Genomic DNA, 19,557 nt, shown 5'->3' on the forward strand with positions numbered 1-19,557 from the left:
CTATTGCAACATCTTTTAATGAAGGGCAAAAAATTCAAATCACTTTTGTAAGGATCTTCACACTTTTAATATATTATAGATTATAGATATAGATTATAGATTATAGGTATCGATATACATATATAAAATTGGTAGTAATATGAGTTATTTTTTATAGGATGAAACTGAAGAAAGTAATATTTTTTTAATAAGAGAAAATAAAATTTGTTTATTTTTAAGACAAAGTATATTTGACAAAAAATTATGTCTACCTAATCATCTTCATGACACGAATAAAACCTAACTTCGTGTATTATTTCAAACACATGTATAACCAAGTCTAATAAAAGATTAAATTCTTTAATTAAAGTTTAGTGCAGTAAATATTCATAGTCATTTATCTATTTAAAATAATAAAACTTTAAAGTCAATCTCTACATATATGTTTTCGCAATTTGAAGCTTGATATATATACTTTTAGAAAAAAAAAACTTAGTATTTAAATTACATATACTTCATACTATTTCCTAATATGAAATATTATTTTAAATTAAATATACTTCATATTATTTCCTAATATAAAATATTACAATGCCAATGTGTTTAAAATCAATAAAAACTCTCTCAAATAATTTAATCTAATAAAAATGCTATTACTATCCAAAAATATTATTTAAAAGTCCATTTTAACAATATACATTTTTTTAAAATCACCAAATTATGATATCTAGACAATTATACAACTCTAAAACAAATTCACTTATTTATTTTCTAACATACGAATAATTGAGCAAAAAAAAAAATTGAATTAATCATTAAAAAAAAAAACTTTTCCTTGTAGCTCGTTTCCACCTCATTTTTTTTTCTTCTAAAGTGTTGTTTTTGTTTTGTTAGTTTCCATTTACTTTTTATATTAGTCTCTATAAATATAAATCTAGGACTGAATAAATAAATCATTTTTTCTTTTTTTTGACATAGTCGATAAAGAGTAGATCGACAAATTTCGAGGGCTTTCTCTTTCTCTTTCTCTTGCATTGCTCTTCTTCCTTGCCCGGAAGAAAATTATTATAAATATAAATAAATAAATCAAAGGGCTTTTGTGGGTTGCTCTTCTTTTTCACCAAAAAAATTTATTGGGAAAGATCAGTTCTTGATTCTTGAAGTTGGGTTCTTTTTTTTTGATAGTTTTTTCAAGATTTTAGGTGTACGAAAATGAGTTCGGATCTGATAGCTAATACACATGGTAATCTGGATGAGCAGATTGCTCAGCTTATGCAGTGCAAGCCTTTATCTGAGCCTGAGGTTTTTGACCTTTTTCATTTCTGGATCTGGGTTTTTTTTTTGCCTCCATTTTTTTGTTTCCTTTATATGTTCTTGATTTGCTTTTTGAGAAAAAAAAAAGTGTTCTTGGATTAAATATTATTTGCAAGATTAGTGGAACATTGTTGCTGATTTGTTATCTGGGATCTAAGTTATGGCTCTTTTGCTAGTTTTGTATGTGGATTTTTTGAGTGACATTAGATGGGGTTCTTGAGATCTGTGTATTTTCATTCAATGTGAAATATTTTTGGAAAAGATTTATATTTTGTCTATGAGTTGAATCTGTAGAAAAAAAATGGTTTTGTGTATGTGTGGATTGTGTAGAGATAGTTGTGTTGTGTTAAAGTGACATACGTGTTATGTTATTTTGGCAATGTGAAACGTTTCTTAATTGTATTCTTGTAGTTCTTGCTTTTGATATCTATCATCGTATGTTTATTATGTTTTGCTTATCACATTATTTTGTTGTTATTATTGTTCCATTCTTGTAGGTTTTGTGCTGTTTTCCTTATTAATTGCGATGCTCTCTTTACTGTTTCTCTACTTCTTTTACTTGGATTTGTATACTTGAGTTGAGGGTCTTTTGGAAAAAGCCTCTCTACCTTCACGAGGTAGTGGTAAGGTCTGTGTACACTCTACCCTCCCCACCCTCCCCAGACCCCTCCTGTAGGATTTCACTGGTAAGTTGTTGTTGTGTTGCTTTGATTGTATGGCTGTAAAGAACTGTCAGAAGTTTTGCAAAGGGTTGAATCTGTTTAGTTGATTTAATCTACTTCTGGCTGTTGGTTAGTTTCTCAATTGATTTAGCTAATAATTGTTTGCAGATTATTCTTCGAATATGTGATGTTTCATATGCTGTTTCTTTATTTTCTTTCCTGTTTTAGTGTTGAAAAGGGTATTGGCAGCTAATCTTTCTGTGCTCTAAATTAGGTTAGAGCATTATGTGAGAAGGCCAAGGAGATACTAATGGAAGAAAGTAATGTTCAGGTATAATCCTTTACGTGCTCGTAAATTTTCTGTTGCTTGTGCCATGTTCTTAAATTACTATCAAGGTGTAGGCTCTTTTAGTACCCCCATCCCCGTATTTTTGAAAAGGTATATCGATATTGGTTATATTGGGGTACACTTTCTGTGAAAATAGATGTGCTTTTTTTGTCTTTTTCCCTTTATAAGAATTCATGGGTTCAACCCGTGGAAACATCCTCTTCCGGAAATGCGGGGTAAGACTGCTTACAAGAGACCTTTGTGGTCCGGCCCTTCCCCGGATCCCATGCATAGTGGGAGCTTTAGTGCACCGGGCTGCCCCTTTCAACCTTTATAAGAAGTGCCATGTTTTGTGATTTAATTATCATAATATGTGTTTGCTATTGTATCTGCTCGCATTTCTTCCTTTTCCCTTTTTTTGTTTCAAGATCTAAGTGAGACTAGTTGCTCTTTCCATAGTGTGTGTTTTTCATGAGATTATGTATTTACGTTTTTGGTCTGATTTTGATTTATTTCCTTTTTTTTCTTTGCAGCCAGTAAAAAGTCCTGTGACTATATGTGGTGATATCCACGGGCAGTTCCATGATCTTGCTGAGCTTTTTAGGATTGGTGGACAGGTATTTGCTAATTTCTTCTTGGCGTGTGCACCTTTATCACTCCCTGTAGTGGATGATGGATAAAGCCATTTGTTGATGTACACATAAAAAAATGTAGGACTAAAAGGCAAAAGATTGTCCGAGTATTGGAGACAGTTGACTGGATCAGAAAGGAAGAACCTAATTTGCCAAATACATAAGGGAACCGCTTAAATTTGCCACAATATTTCATTTTGGCAACTTAACTAGGGGTTGTTCCTTTTTAGGCACTCCAACATCATCAATAATGTACCTATTAAACACAATAAAGTGATGTAGTACAGTGTGTGCAACACACTTTCTCTAAGAGCGTGAAGAGCCAAAAGAAATATTTTTTTAAGTTTTTTTCTGTCTTCTTTCTCCTTTCATCTCTCGCCTCCATCAATACTGCCACCCTTTGCCCGCCATCATTGCCACCGCCACCCTTTCCCTTCCCTTCATCGATCAAATCCTGGAGAATTCAGTAGAGTAATTAAGACTAAATTAGCAAAACTAAACAACGGGCTGACAAAAATCACAAGTTGCATTTTCAGTTTCAATTGTATCTGTTTCTATTGTCATCTGAAATGCCTGAAATACTATGAGTTCAATTTAATTTAATAGAAAAAGGAAATTTCAAGATCTTCACCATACAAAATGATGATAAAAGTAGATAGTAATTACTATCAGGCACTAACATGATAACCATTGATCTGGATATAGGTCGAATGCTAGAAAACACCAAGCCATGGACTAATACATACAGTTAGTATAATTATCTAGAGGAAGGAGAGAACAGATAATGAGAATAGCCAATGGAACTACTGAATCATAACACAAAACATAATATTGACACTATTCCCTCTATGATACAGCTGGTATAATAATTGGGATTGTGAAGTGAGAAGAATATGGGAGAGGGTTTAGGGTCGGGGATGAGACAACGGAAGGGCCTGGGGTTGAAGAACACTGGTATAACGTTTGAGATTGAGAACTGGGAAGTAGATGGAACAATGGGGATGGGGTTCTGGGGTGGGGGCGAATGATTATGTGAAAATAACATTTATTTTTCGGATATGTTTTATTCACATTGTTGTTTAATGGGTCCTGTCTTTATTTTATTCGATTTGTATCCGCATCACTCCAGTGTAAATGGCACACACTTGATTTTTATTTGCGTGATTATCAATGAGGTGATCCATAGATGCACTTTGAACTTATGTCGTGTGTCTAATAGGAGCAAACTCTAGTGAAGGTGCCAAAAATGAAAAATTGTGGTAACTTTAAGGGGGCCCTTATGTATTTAGCCAAACTGATTTGACTGTCAAGATGCAACTAGGTCATCCTAAGAATACAAACGTCTCTGACCAAATGCTGTTAAATTGGAGGTTGTAGGTGGTTAATCGTCAGTGTATACTTGCATTCTCAAGTAGCTGCTTTCTTTTGTTTGTACAGTGAGTTTTATTAGATATGTTAAAGCAGTCTGATGGATATATAATGCCTTTGGCCTTCAGATTCTCAGTCACCAAAAAACAAAAAAGCCTGGATACTTCAAATTTATAGGTTCTCTTGTAGTAAGAATCTAACTTGAAATAGCAACACATGTTGTTTGACTACTGTATCAGATTCATTTCAAGTATATTCATAGTTTATAGCTGCTATATGCTTGGGAAATTACAGAGATATACGTTGGCTTTCATTTATGCTCCGTGGAGGCATAAATGGGCGTGGATAACTGAATTATAAGATCCTTATCTATTCTCTAATACTTAAAAAACAAAAAAGTACGTTCAAATGAAAGTTACCTATCCCAAGTCTCACATACCGTGGCCAATTAGCTGCATTATTGGGCTTGTACTTTTTGATAAGTAGGGAAAGTTAGAAAACACAACACAAAGTAGAGGGGGAATCCCAATAGAGTTCCCATCTGCTTAAGCTTTGGTGGGCATAGTTACCTGATACCTGTGCTGGTGGGAAGTGGCAAAATGCACACAAGCTGGCCTGGAATCCACCACCATTCAGAATTTAGCATAGGAAACGGGGTGTGGTGTGTGAAGGAAAGTTATTTTCTTGCATTCGTTTGGTGAGTGAAAAGAAATAGTGTACACGGATATATGATAGGTTTCACCTTTGTTGAAATAATATGTGAGCCCAAAAGGAAAAGAACCGTTTCATCTTATTTTCTCCCCTCGGTTATGTAACTTAATAAGATAAAAGTTTGTGAACTTCCATTGCCTAGTTTCTGAACAATCTTCTATTCTCATAAAAGGGATTTTATCTGTGTAATTTTCATGTTACCTTTATTATATTTCTAATGTATTTATTAGGCAGCTGATCATGTTTTACTTTTTATATTGGCAGTGTCCAGATACAAATTATCTGTTTATGGGTGATTACGTCGACCGTGGATATTATTCGGTCGAAACTGTTACTGTAAGTAAATAAACAATGTTTCAATTTTGCTGCATTTGTGACATTTTCACGTGAAATTCCTAATATAGTAAATTATTCTCCATATAAATATTTTTTTTGATAGTTCACAACTGCACTTTTACATTTGAATTAGCGACAAAAAGGAGTGTGCCAGAAGCATGGCATATTGAGATTTTCCTTTGCATTAGTTTTTGGCCGGTTATTTAGTGTTCATGTAGTGTAAAGTAAGCAGGTAGTAAAAAAACAAACTGAATAATACCTTCACATGCTTTTTTCGTGCTTTTAATTAAAGTTCAAAACAAATGATCTTGTTTTCACTCATTTCAACTAGTGCTATAGTAAATTATTTGTACCTCCCTTTAATGTGATCATCTGTCCAAACTTCCATTCTTTATCTTAATACTGGTGAAGAGATGCTGACTAAAATGGGACATGCGGAGTATGTCATATGATTGTTCTTTATCTTCTTGGTTTTTGTCTCTCAAACAGCACGGGGCCTTAAAACCTTTAATTGTCTATAATTGCATCTGATCGATTAGGATGAGATCTGCATTTATCTAAACAACTTCTGGTATAAAATCTGAGTAGCTGAAGAGTTCGTGTAATCTTGGTTTTGCAGCTGTTGGTAGCTCTGAAAGTGCGTTATCCTCAACGACTAACAATTCTTAGAGGAAATCATGAAAGCCGACAGGTATGAATGAAGTTTTTTTCCAGACCTCTTTCTTAATTAATTTAGTACTGCTCATTTTTTCTGGTCTGGTCATCCTTCTCATTGGAGCTGAAGCAGGTGTCTGGTTAGAATTAGTATTTGAATGGTTTATCTTGCAGTCTTGTAGGTTTGTTTTTCATCCAGTTAAAGAGTTTATTCCTCATGATTTTTTATAATAGCTCTTCTTGTTCCTTCTATGTGTGTGTGTGTATATATATATTATTTTCTCTTTCCCCTCTTTGCTTCTGCAATTTTTTTTTTATGTAAGTCTTTCCCTTGTCGGTGTTGGGGGTTCTTGGCTGGGGACAGGATATTGACTTTGACTATTGATTCAATAAAAGCAAACTTGTTTCAAGTAAAAGCTTTCTTATAAGATCTTGTTTCTGTCGGTACTATTCTTACAAGATCTTTTTTTATATCGGTACTGTTCTTACAAGATCTTTATTGCACTCCATACATCTTTGTACCATGAATATCTTCTAGAAAAGTTTTCCAGTAGAGTTTCTGCTAGGTGCTTTGCATTCCAACGGTGATGTGGGATTGAGGAATAGTTAACTGATTGCTTTGACTTCCAACCTTAGCTCTGCAGTTCTAAGCTTTCATTCGCCTTGATTTTCTCAAAATGTTATTTGCTTAATCTGGCCCAGTTTACCTGTTTTGGGATCAGATGTTGGCATCAATTTCCTCCATCTTTTTGGAGTACTTGGTCGCTGGCAAACTAATTGGAAGAAGATGAGATCCGCATCCTGTTGAGTGAGGATGTAGTAAAAAGTTTCCGAGGAGCTACTCTTGTGCTCTTTTAAACTACGCTAATCTTTTTTCTGAATTTAGTTTGCTGAATGTTATTTCCTAATGCAGATCACACAGGTCTATGGGTTCTATGATGAGTGCTTGAGGAAGTGAGTTCTTTAGACTATGGCTCTTTATCCAGTTCCAAGTGAATCCTATCTTGCTGTTAGTATTGCATAATGTTTGGTAAAAACTTTTCTGACGTCATTCCAGAGATAACCATGTAAACCCCAAACCAAGTAAAGGTCCTGTGATATATACTTCTCTTATTTGCTGTTCACGGTATATCGCTGAGAGAAAAATCTGAAACATGAAAAACACCTGTTAGGAAAAAGGGGAAGACAAATCTGAAATGTTAATTCTTAACATAATAAGTTCTCATTAATAGTATTTCATGATTTGTAATCAAAGGTTCCTTACCATTTGTTGATCGACAAGTTTAGTGTTTGTTGTTGCATTGTTTCTTATATTTTGATTTTTCTCTTCTAGATTTTATGCATTAAGAAATATCATATATTTGTTAAATGCTGGTCGAGCACTTATAACCTATTCACTTTAACTTTTCTCAAAAAACGTACTTATAACCTATTTTATAATGTCGCAAGCAAAGACAGTTTCTACAGTCCTAGGAGCAGCTTACAGTAGATTTCAGAAAGATCAACAAGAAAGTTGGTAGCAACTTCTTGATGTTTTATAAACCTTTTACATAATCAAAACCTAGTTATGCTTACACTAACCTCTAAGGTGCCATTAATATCTGATGATTGGATTATATTTACTCAAAACTAAATCACCCTCCGTAAAATAATGTGCTGCACATCAGATTATATTTCTCAAAAGTCAAAACTATAACCATTCTCTTTAAAAGTATCATGATGAATATCAGTACTAGTGTTCAGGATCCATGTCACGGAACTGGAGTAGCATAACCAATTTTGAAGTGATATTTCTACAATATTGGAACATACCGCAGAACTAAGTAACCTTCCAGTTTCCATGTTTGATAGTTTATTGTTGCTATTTCTTCATAATTTCATTTAGTTGTTCATTCATCTGGTCTCTTATCTTTGAAAGTTTATCGTCACAGTTTCCTCATTAGTTCATTTAATTGTTCATTCATCTAAAGTTAATATGTGCATGGGGCATAATTGTTACCCTTTCTGACATTCGTTTTTTTTATTCCCAATTAAGACTCCTCTAACCGTTAGGATCTTTTCTGGTTTAATTTTAGCAAACTGCATATTCTTGGCCTGCATTCCTATACTTAGATATGGAGCTGATTTCTATTGCTCTGGTTGATGGTGTTGCCTTTTGTATATTACTTCCTCTTGTGTAATTTTGATGCTGATCCATAAAGCATTTTGTTTTCTCGACAGGTATGGCAATGCTAATGTTTGGAAAACATTTACTGATCTATTTGATTATTTTCCTTTGACGGCATTGGTTAGTTAATTATCACTCTGGATTAATCTTTACAGTCTCTTAGACGATTTTATCTTTACAGCAATGTAGCATGCTAATAGCTAAAGCTTGCACCTGAGCTCAAAGATTAAGCTTTTCACCTTGTCCTATAAACTTTTCATAGCACTACTATATCTGCAAAAGAAGCTGCTAAAAACGCCTCGTTGTTTAGTTTATAGTTTCTTCTATGTTTTTGGAAGCAGTCAAGCACTGCTTCATAGTCTCCTGCTTAATGAAGTGCTTCACTTTTATTACTCATACATGCTTCGGTAAATTATCAAGGCCAGACAGATACAATTTAAAGCTTCAAGGAAAGCCATAGAAAATTTTCACACCAACTTAGACCAGATAATTTTAGGCAGTTCTGGCCCAAAATCCTGAGACTCTTTAAGCCAGCTAATGTAGAAATTGGATTTGGGGAAAGGAGAAGTGGATGTTGTGGTTGATTGTTGGAGGTGGGTTGTTTTGAAGATGGGTTAAGTGTTTGTTCCTCTCTTAGCATTCCTCCTCTCTCTTCAACCAATTTTGTATTATTAGGGAGGAATGATTTCCCTGCATTTAATAGGTTCCACTATCGAGAGATTCCATAGCCTGTTGATGACTCATTTGATATCTTTCGTTACCATACTTGGATATTACCATGAAAGACGTGTTTTTAAAGTGCAAGAATTCGCTTTCTTTTACTCATGTAGCCAAATATCAAATTCTAGGTTGAATCCGAAATTTTTTGCTTGCATGGAGGACTGTCTCCATCCATTGAAACCCTTGATAACGTAAGAAGTTTTGACCGTGTTCAAGAAGTTCCTCATGAAGGGGCCATGTGTGATCTTTTGTGGTCAGACCCAGATGATCGTTGTGGTTGGGGTATGTCACCCCGTGGTGCTGGATACACTTTTGGGCAGGTACTTTTACTGTATACTTGATATTTCTTATTTCCATCCTCTTGCCCTCTATTATTGGGGACTATTTCTTCAGATTTTCATCTGGCAAACAACTATATGCTGCACCTATCTGTAATTTTACAGGACATATCTGAGCAATTTCACCATACCAATAATCTAAAGCTGATTGCTCGAGCTCATCAGCTGGTCATGGAGGGCTACAACTGGAGCCATGTAACTAATTACTTCCTCCTATTTCATACATCTTGTGATACTTTTCCTTTTTAAATGCCTTAATTAATGGTGATCTGCTGCAGGAACAAAAAGTTGTCACTATCTTTAGTGCACCAAATTATTGTTATCGATGTGGAAACATGGCCTCTATTTTGGAAGTTGATGACTGCAGAGGGCACACGTTTATCCAGGTGCTTTATCCTTCTTTTTCCTTTCAGAAATGCCTTTTTGTTATAATCTAGTTTGAGTCTTGTATTCTCGTATAATTGTTTTCTTGGATTTACTGATTCCTTTCGCAATCTTTGAATGTAACTGTGAAATTTAAGGTCTAATTTGGTCTTGTTAAACATTGAGATGCGTTGCTCAATTACTGAAACACCTTAAATCCCATGTCATTGCAGTTTGATCCAGCTCCAAGAAGGGGAGAACCAGATGTAACACGAAGAACCCCTGATTACTTCTTATAAATGTGATGGAAAGCAATATCTGTTGTCTGCCAAGTGCTGAGTTTTGCAATGATTTCCATCTGCTGTCGAGATGTGAACACAGTTATGGCAAGCTAAATAGGCTGCTCTTTGGAGGTAATCTGAGGAACAAGAAGGCTTTTGACCAGGTCCCCTTGGTTTAAGCCATATTCTAACCTTTGTTAGGAATATTAGAGTTGGGGAAGTGCAGCCAGCAATGGTGTTATGTATCATGTCTTGAAGACTTGTTTTCTTTTGTTCCCTTCCATGCTCTGATTTTCAGTCTTAGTGTGATATTTTCGTCAAAAGTTGTCATATGTTGGTTGCAAGGAAGTCTGATGTGTAAAGTTTAAAGAGTCTACTTTACAGTGTAACTTTTACCTTGTTAATGCAGCTGATCCTTTCTGGTGAAAAATTGGTTTTTAACTTTGTGATGATCAACAACCATGTGTAGTGTGTGGAGCATACCACGGTATGTTACTTTTTTGTTGAAATGTGAAACGGCGCTCCCTCCGGAAAGAGCAACAGCTCTCCCATCCAAAAGGTTTTCCCTTATTTGTCATTTTCACCACTGAAGGGAGCCTTGGAGTAAAATGGTGAAGTGGTTGTCATGTGATCAAGTGGTCATTGTTATGTAAAACCGCTCTCCCTCACCATTTTTGAACCCCGGGCATAGCAGGGAGGAAAACTCACTACTGTATTCTTTTAGGAGGAAAACTTGACTAGTCTTTAATCTCTAAATTTAGTAGCTGTTTGGCCTAGAGTAATTTTTTTCGGGAAAATTATTCCACTTTTAGTATTTGGAAAGTTTACACTTTTTTCACTCATACTACTCTCACAAAATTTTAAAAACAACTTTGATTTATATTTATGTCCAAACACAACTCCAATTTTGAAAAATTATGATTTTCATGGCCAAACGGGGCCTTAGCCTTGAAGTATACCTGCATTTTCAACTTGTAACCAGCAGGTTATTCCTCTGGAAACTTAAATCATAGCCTTAGTTTTATAACTTAAGTAGAAAAAGCAGGTATTAAAATGTTGAAGCTAAGGGTCCATGGTATAAGATCTGATTTATCCTGGTGACTAGTTTGTTCACAATTTATGTTACGCAGCTTCTAACCTGACAGTTAATTCTAAAAAAATAGATAACTGGTACAGCGTCTCGTGCAGTGAAATATTATTATTTTTATAAATTTAATGACTAAAAGAGCCTAAAAGAAAAAAATACATTTTAAATAGTAAAACAAAATAAATTCAAGTAGTACAGATTTATAACGATAAAGTTCTTAGGAACAATTTTTTCAATTGGGATGAGCACGCAACATCCATTTTATCGTTAAAAAAAAAAAAGAAGTAATATAAGACTTTCAGCTTTTCTTTTTTTAGAAAGATAAAATTGCTTAAATGCAGCATTGGGGATTTCTGCTTTCCATTTCTTTTAAAAAATAAATGTCATAAACCAAATAAATAAATAAATCAAATAATAATAGCATCAAATGAGGATTAAGTACTCATGTTACTGAGAAAAGAATATTTAATGTAACACCTCCCAACTTCTCTTAATATTTTAATGCGTTTCATAAATGATTACCATTAGAGAATCTTCTGAAGTATTTGGCCTTAAACCATTCATATCTAATTGCTGTTCATAAATAATAAACTAATTACGTGAATGAGCATCTTCTACTAATTAGTGAATTTAAAACTAGCGAATTTACATAAATCGTTTCATCTATTAATCCTTATTTAGTGGCTGCTCTTAAAAAACTAATAAGATACTTGGAGGTGACAACTCGAAGAAGCATTATACAACATATAGATATGGAAAGATTGTTTCATGTTACTTAAACAAGATATAATAGTATATGTTAATGAAACTACAAAAAGATTAGAAAGTTCAAAAAATAGCTAATCCTTAACATGAAAATTAAATTAGGAGAGCAAGATTGAGAATTCTCACCAAGTATGAAGACGATTCTAGGGACAGCAGATTAAGATCTGAAATTAATAAATTTGGGAAGAAAGCTTATTCTCTTTAAATAACCAAAGAAAAATGGGGAACTTAAAGAGTCATTAAAAGTGGGGAGAAGAAAAGTTTTTGCCATTACTAATAAACTTAATGCAAATTAATGTGGATAATTATAGACTTATTAAGAGAGTAATTTAAATTTTCAGCAAATATTTTGAGGAAAATCAAAGAGAAAAAAGTCAAAAATTTGACCAAAAAATAAATGCCAATAGTGACATAAGAGTAATGTCACATTACTTTATTTATGTCTAGCTTTACTATAGTACTAAATATTAAAGATATAAATTTAACACAACTTTCTATTTTTAATCCAAAAAAAAGAAAAAAATGATCTTATAATCCCTTTTAAAAAATTAATTGGTTGTCAAATCATAAGGGCAAATTTGGAAAAAAATTCAATGATTCATTTATTTTGAAATATCAATAAATATCCCAACAATTCACTTATTCCGAAACGGAGGGAGTATCATTTTTCTTTTTTATTTCTCAATGTTCGAGATGTTTAATATACTTGTCTCTGTTTCAAATCAATGCGGATAATTATAGACTTATTGACTATTGAGAGAGTAATTTAAATTTTCAGCAAATATTTTGAGGAAAATATAAGACACAGATAAAAAATTTGACAAAAAAGATAAATTCTCAATATTCGAGGTGTCTAATATACTTTCTCCGTAACAAAATAGTTTATCCTTGTTGACTTGATAATTCCTTGAGAAAATATTTATTACTAGAGGTTTATTTTACTAAATTAATTTCATTAATTATGCAAAAATATAAATCTGAGTATATCTACTTTATTTGATCATTTAATGATAAAGGTAATATTAAAATAACATAATAAAATTTTATTAATTTTATAAATGGGATTATCAATTAAAAAAAAATATTTTGTAAGAGGATCAACCAAAACTAATGGAAAGGAGTAAGATTAAACTTATATAATGCGCACAATTTGCCTAAAGTTGGGGTAAATTTCTAACATTGTCATTCAATTTTTACAAAAATCCTAGTGAGGTCACTTATGGTATTTTTTGAAAAATATTTTGATTGAACCTTATGGACTTTTTCAAACAAGCTAAAACTAACGAAAGGGTTACAAAGTTAACGGAAGGCTAAAGTTGGATAGACGTTTTGACTAACATAATCAAGGACGTGTGGGTAACAAACGGCTGAACTCCAGTCAAAGATTGGGCTAGCTAATTGACCTAAACAAATTCAATTTGCTATGCTTCAGCCTTCAAGTAATTAGCATTTATTAATACAAGATGACAGATGACAGAGTACACTAACAAGAGATGGTGGATCTATTCAAGCTTCAAAATAGAACTAAGGCCACCATCCACAGCCAAATTTTGACCACTTATATAAGCAGATTCATCAGACGCCAAGAAAAGTGCTGCTTGTGCTACATGCATCGTGCTCAACGTAACACCTTTCAAGTGAGCATTTCCATATATTGCTGTTTCAAGAGGTCCCGCGTCCAAGCCGTAGGCTTTGCATACCAGGGGTGTCGCAATGCCATAAGGCGACACCCCATTCACCCTTATCCCATGCACCCCTAGCTCACGTGCGGCCGCTTTCACAAGGCCTACGACCGCGTGCTTGGACGATACATAGGCCAATGAAGCGGCCCCAGCTAAGATACCCTCTAAGCTCGCGGTACAGATAATGGAACCGCGGATTTTCTTTTCAACCATGACTCGAGCCGCGTGCTTGACGGCTACTGCGGATCCTCGGGCGTTGATGACCATCGTCTCATCGAACGCCTTCACGTCTAAGTCGAGGACGCTGCTGAAATGCAGCGTCCCGACATTACTGAACATGATGTCCAGAGTGCCATACTTTTCGACCGCGTAGGCCACGGCTTCTTCAACTTGTTTCTCGTCAGTGACATCGCAGTGGATGTAGCTGGCCTTGTCTGTTCCGATGGATGCTGCTATTTGGAGACCAAGTTCGTCTTGAATGTCAGCAATGACCACACGAGCACCATGTTCTACGAACAATCTTGCACTTGCTTCACCGATGCCACTTGCAGCACCTGTTATTACAGCCACTTTGCCCTCCAACCTGAATGCATTTCCATAAAAAGAACAGACCAAAGATTATATATACTCTAATTAGGGGTATGGGAAGGGGATTACGATATGGGAAGTTGAACACTCATCAATAAAACGAGAGTTCAGATAACTAACCAGCTAAGCTACTAAGTTTTTTTTCAAGATTATACTTTTGGATTTAAGTTTAGTATATAAATAATTTTTTTATAACGTCAATGCTAGAAACTTGAACTCTATATATTTAGCTAGGGAAGGATGCACATATTACAGACTAACCACATGCAAATAATTAGTGCATAAAAATAGTGAAGAGAGTAGATATTTACATTAGGGAGTGGAGACATCTTGTTAAGAGTGAAATTAATGATATTGACGAGCTAATTACACAATTTTGAGAACAGCTATCTAGTTCACAGGAGCAAGAGAAAAAGAAAGAACATAAATAATGTACCAATTAGCTAGTACCATTAATTTAAGTATTTACCTGAGTTTATTTGCCATTATAGGAGCTAGTGTGTGCGTAAAATTAGAGGAACTTCCTTTGCAGCAACTGTGTTTAATTGCTTGTTTTTTATAGAGGTGTCTACCGGCTTAGGAAAACAATTTTTTTTTTTTCACTTAATATTTATCACATTTTGACTTGACAAGCTCGTTAAAAAAATAATAGTAATTGATATGACCATTTTACCTCACTATCCCTATTGATTGATGTTTAGCATTAAGTTTTGAAAAATCATTTGAGGAATAAATAATTAGTGTCTTTTGGGGAGATTTTTTTTTAAAATTTTTTTTCTTAACATGTCAAAAGTGACAAGTAAAAATAAAAATTTATTTTTATTTAAGATATAAAAAAAATAGGAAAGTTATGTTTTTGTCTTTAATGCTAAAACTTATTCTACTAATCATATTTTTCAAGTTAGTTGAAACTATACATCACTTAATATATGATTTATTTATTACTATCCTTAAGAAATATTTATGAGCTGATAGAAGTGAATGGAAGGAGTAATTTATTAAAGTGAGAGCTTAACTTAACTGTTTTCTTTTGTCCCTTTTCTGGACCCGTTTAGTTTTTTATTTCGTATATGGTCAACAACTACACTTGGTAGACATGCAATATAGATTTGGCAGTATTCAATACATGAGCACATGCATACTGACTTAAAACTGACGCATAATAATAAATTACTCCCTCCGTTCGATAACTGTTGATCTGGCGTATAAATTAGCAAACAATGAATGATAGAAATAATTTAAATATAATAAATTTAGTGTGCAGAAAATGAATTGAAATGGTGAATGATATTTAATAAAAAATATAAAAAAATAAATTATTTATTAATTTTTTAAATTAAACAAATCTACTCGACATTTATTTTTAATAGTATAAACAAATATTATTGGACATTTTACTATCAAAACCCTCCACTTGGGCTCAATTTTTTTTCTTTCCAGAGTCAAATGTATCTTCTCTTATAACAGTTTGAATCAGCTGCCACGAGCTTCCCCTCGTCCAACTTGCCAACATTCAGTTGCTCTGATTTTACTATATCATTTTTAATTAATTATTATAGATTATTTATGTATTAAAAAATTAATAATATTTAATTAAAAAAGTAAAATAAATATTTACGACATATTTGCTTTAGCTACTTCAGTCATAATTTTACTACGTCACTTTTAATTAATTATTATAAATCGTTTAACTATTAAAAATTAATAATATTTAATAAAAACATAAAATGATAAATTAACTCTTCATGTTTTAAATTAGCTTGACTTCTTATATGATACCTACTTAAATTTTTTTCACAAGTATTTTTTATAGCAATTTTGTTATATCACTTCTAATAAATTATATTATGAGTCACTTAAGATATGTCTACTTCGTTACTTCAATCGTGATATTTGATTGACTCTCGAAATTATATCAGTGTCACTTAAATTGAAATAGAAGAAAAAGTATTATAAATCACAATAATTAAAAACTTAAATTATTTTTAAAATATCCCGTCGTCCTCCTCGCGGACATTGACCTGCTTGCTCTGTAATTTTACTATATCACTTCGAATTAATTATTATATGACATTTATATATTAGAAAATTAATAATATTTAATTAAAAAAATAAAATAGTCATTTATGACATATCTGTTTTAGCTGCTTCAACCATATTTTTATTATGTTGCCCCTAATTAATTAATATAAGTCGTTTAACTATTAAAAAATAATAATATTTTAAGAAAATATAAAATAGACATAAGATATAAATTAATTTTTGATGTTTTAAATTAAGTTGACGTCTTATATGATGTCAACTTAAATTTTTTCGTCAAGTATTGTCAATTAAATTGAAATAAAATAAAAAAATATTATAAATCACAATAATTAAAAACTTAAATTATTTTTAAAATATAAATGACTATCAATGTTACAAAAGTTTTGACAAGAAAAGAGTACTATAAATTACAATAGCTAATGGCTTAAATAAGTAAATTATAGTGCCAAAAAAGTATTATAAATTACAATACATAACAACTTAAAATATCTAAAAACATATTAAAAAATAATTAATTATTTAAATTTTATTTGTGTCCCATAAATTGAGATAAAAATACGTAGAAAATACTATAAATCATAATAATTAATAACATAAAAAATTTAAAAGATATAAAATATTTATCGAATTCTTGAAATTATATCAGTATCACTTAAATTGGAATAGAAGAAAAAGTATTATAAATCACAATAATTTAAAAACTAAATTATTTTTAAAATACAATTGACTATCAATACCACAAAAATTTGGATAAGGAGAGTAACATATATCCTTAAAAATTACATAAAAATTATTATAAATGATAATATTACAGCTTGAAATGTCTAAAAAAATCAATTTGTTATATATTTCAAAAATAAATGTAAAAAAATACTATAAATCACTTAAATTGGAATAGAAGAAAAAGTATTATAAATTTCAATAATTAAAACATAAATTATTTTAAAAAAATAGTTGACTATTAATACCACAAAAGTTTGGACAAGGAGAGTAACATATATTATTTAAAAATTACATAAAATTTATAATAAATTACAATCGTTAACAATTATAGATATATTAAAAATATAATTGATTATCTAAATTATATTTATGTTATATAAATTGAGATAAAAAATAATTTATATTGGCACGGCGTCGGTATCTAGTATATTCATACATGCTAGAGGCGTGTCAGAAGGGACCCGACAAATCATACTCAAGTGACTTCATATAATTTTTTATTCTAATTTATATAATATTTTTTAAAAAGGCCCAATTTTTTTTTTTTTTATTTGAAAAATGTTTAATGTTGTTATTAACACTTTACCCATTTTGAGTTTTATTTATTTAACAAAATTCTTTTACTGAGGTGGAACTACACTAACGATAGAAAAATAATTGTAAACCACCTTTAAAGTATATATAGACATAGAAATTTCAAAAATACTTTAGGCATGAATTCGACACGTTAAAAAAAGTTTGAAATTTCAAAAATATCCACGACATAAAACAGATGTGTCCATAAAAAGGTCACTTAACTTTGTATTTATTACGCAAAATTCACTTTTTTTCATTCATTTCATTTATGGTTACTTAACTTTATATCTATTATGCAAAAGTCACTTTTCTTTTATTCATTACACAAAACCATTTAACTTTACTCTGACCATCACAAAAGTCACTATGACTGGATTTTATAATAATTTCATCGAAAAAATGATGTGACAACCTTAATTAGTTCTTAATCTTAATTTAAGTGAGTATATAATACGTTACTCATATCTCTACCCTTAGGGGCGGACCTACATATATTTGTGGGGTGCTCCGGCATCCACTAAACTTAACGCGGAATAGGTAAAATTACATACTCCATCCGTTTAAAAAAAATGACTTACTTTCCTTTTTAGTCCGTTTCAAAATGAATGACCTCTTTCCTTTTTTAGCAACTATTTAATTTTAACTTTCCATATGGCATGTTTAAGACCACAACATTGAAGGGCAATTTGGTACATTTGACATATCTTTAATTTAACACCACAAGATTCAAAAGTCTTCTTTATTTTCTTAAACTTCGTGTCATGTCAAATTAGGTAATTCTTTTTTAAACGAAAGGAGTAAAGAATATACGAAAATATTTATATAATATATAAAAGTACCCACTAAAACACAAGTTGATTAGGTATATTGGTATTTAGGTTGACTTTTCTCTATTGAAAGGAATGTCCGGGGTTCGAACCTCATTGAGGTGAATTTTTATCTTTTTCAGTTTTAAAATTTTTTAATCATCCACTATCTTTAAATCTTAGGTCCGCCACTGTTAACCCTTTTTATATGTGCACAATCCATTTTTTCTTATCAATGATTTAATAAAAGAATACTAATTTCTTAATAATTTAGATTACCTAATGAAAACTATTTTTATAACAAAAAATTGGTTGATATTTTTATGAAACATTTCATAATATTGCATTAATCTGTCAAAAAAGTGCATTAAAAAAGAGTGATAAACAAGATAAATTCTTCAAAACACATAAAACAAAAATACATGTATGATATTACTTTTGTTACAAAAAATTATTTAATTCTTTGAAGATAAATCAACATGCTAAAGATAATTTTAATTTTTTTTTTTAATCGTGTCATTGAATAAGTATTGTCAAAATTTATACAAATAATGTTATATTAACAGTTTTGTTAATAAAAGTTATAAAATATAAGTACTTTAATAGATAAAGAAATTATAGGATATCTAATTTTTATATTTATCATTTAAATTAATTAAAAAATTCATAATTTATCATAAATTGAATATTATAGTAAATTTTTTTAAGAGAATTAATTGATTAGTCAAACAATTAAAATACAAAGACAAATTCAATAAATAGAGTAGTTTATCATATTATTATGATATACCGAATGCAAAGACCCAAGTGACAAGAAATAGAATGTATGAAAAATATAATTTTATCAATTACTTGTCACAGTTTTAAAGGGAGAAAAATAATTTTATCAACTACATGTCATAATATTGGCGGAAAAAAAAAATTTATCAACACATGTCTCAACTTTAGAGGATTTTAAGAATATATAAGTATAATTTTATTTTTATGAATATAATCTTCACTAGGTAGCCTAATCTATTGAAAAATTGATATTCTTCGGTATATAATTCATAAGGAAAATCGGTTCGGGCACATATAAAAAAGATCAAGATATGTGTAATATATTATATTCTCTTAAATTAAAATTAAGAGCTAATTAAAGTTGACACATTATTTTTTCGGTAGGATTATTGTAAAATTCGGTCATAGTGACTTTTGTGATGGTCGAAGTAAAGTGACTTTTGTGTAGTAGACATAAAGTTAAATGATCATGGATGAAATGCATAAAAGAAAAATAACTTTTGCATAATAAATACAAAGTTAAGTGACCATGAATGAAATTTACCTGAAAAATAGGGGCTAAATGTGACTTTCAAAAAGGACCTCTTCAAATATTGATGATATGTGTATGCCCAAAATAGGTGAAGAGGGACATTTTTTGGTAAACACGTGACT

General features: G+C 31.4%; 2 protein-coding genes across 2 annotated transcripts; one reads left to right on the top strand and one right to left on the bottom strand.

Annotated features, from left to right (window-relative positions):
- Nucleotides 1-1,164: 1,164 nt before the first annotated feature.
- Nucleotides 1,165-10,283, top strand: LOC107843392 (serine/threonine-protein phosphatase PP2A-5 catalytic subunit; the record flags this gene model as incomplete). The annotated part of the gene is given in 11 exon segments (XM_016687663.2): nt 1,165-1,281; nt 2,230-2,286; nt 2,817-2,900; nt 5,259-5,330; nt 5,950-6,021; nt 6,898-6,938; nt 8,205-8,271; nt 9,000-9,191; nt 9,315-9,404; nt 9,488-9,595; nt 9,806-10,283. Coding segments are annotated over 11 exon segments (939 nt in total). The 3' UTR covers nt 9,872-10,283.
- A 2,820-nt stretch (nt 10,284-13,103) lies between these two features.
- Nucleotides 13,104-14,537, bottom strand: LOC107857170 (short-chain dehydrogenase reductase 3b). The gene is made up of 2 exons (XM_016702106.2): nt 14,445-14,537; nt 13,104-13,970 (listed from the first exon to the last, which is right to left on the bottom strand). The coding sequence occupies exons 1-2, from the start codon at nt 14,459-14,461 to the stop codon at nt 13,208-13,210; spliced, it is 780 nt and encodes a 259-aa protein (XP_016557592.1). The 5' UTR covers nt 14,462-14,537; the 3' UTR covers nt 13,104-13,207.
- Between the last annotated feature and the right edge of the window lie 5,020 nt (nt 14,538-19,557).

Source organism: Capsicum annuum, chromosome 1 (genome assembly GCF_002878395.1).
Source record: "Capsicum annuum cultivar UCD-10X-F1 chromosome 1, UCD10Xv1.1, whole genome shotgun sequence".
Taxonomy (NCBI): Eukaryota; Viridiplantae; Streptophyta; class Magnoliopsida; order Solanales; family Solanaceae; genus Capsicum; species Capsicum annuum.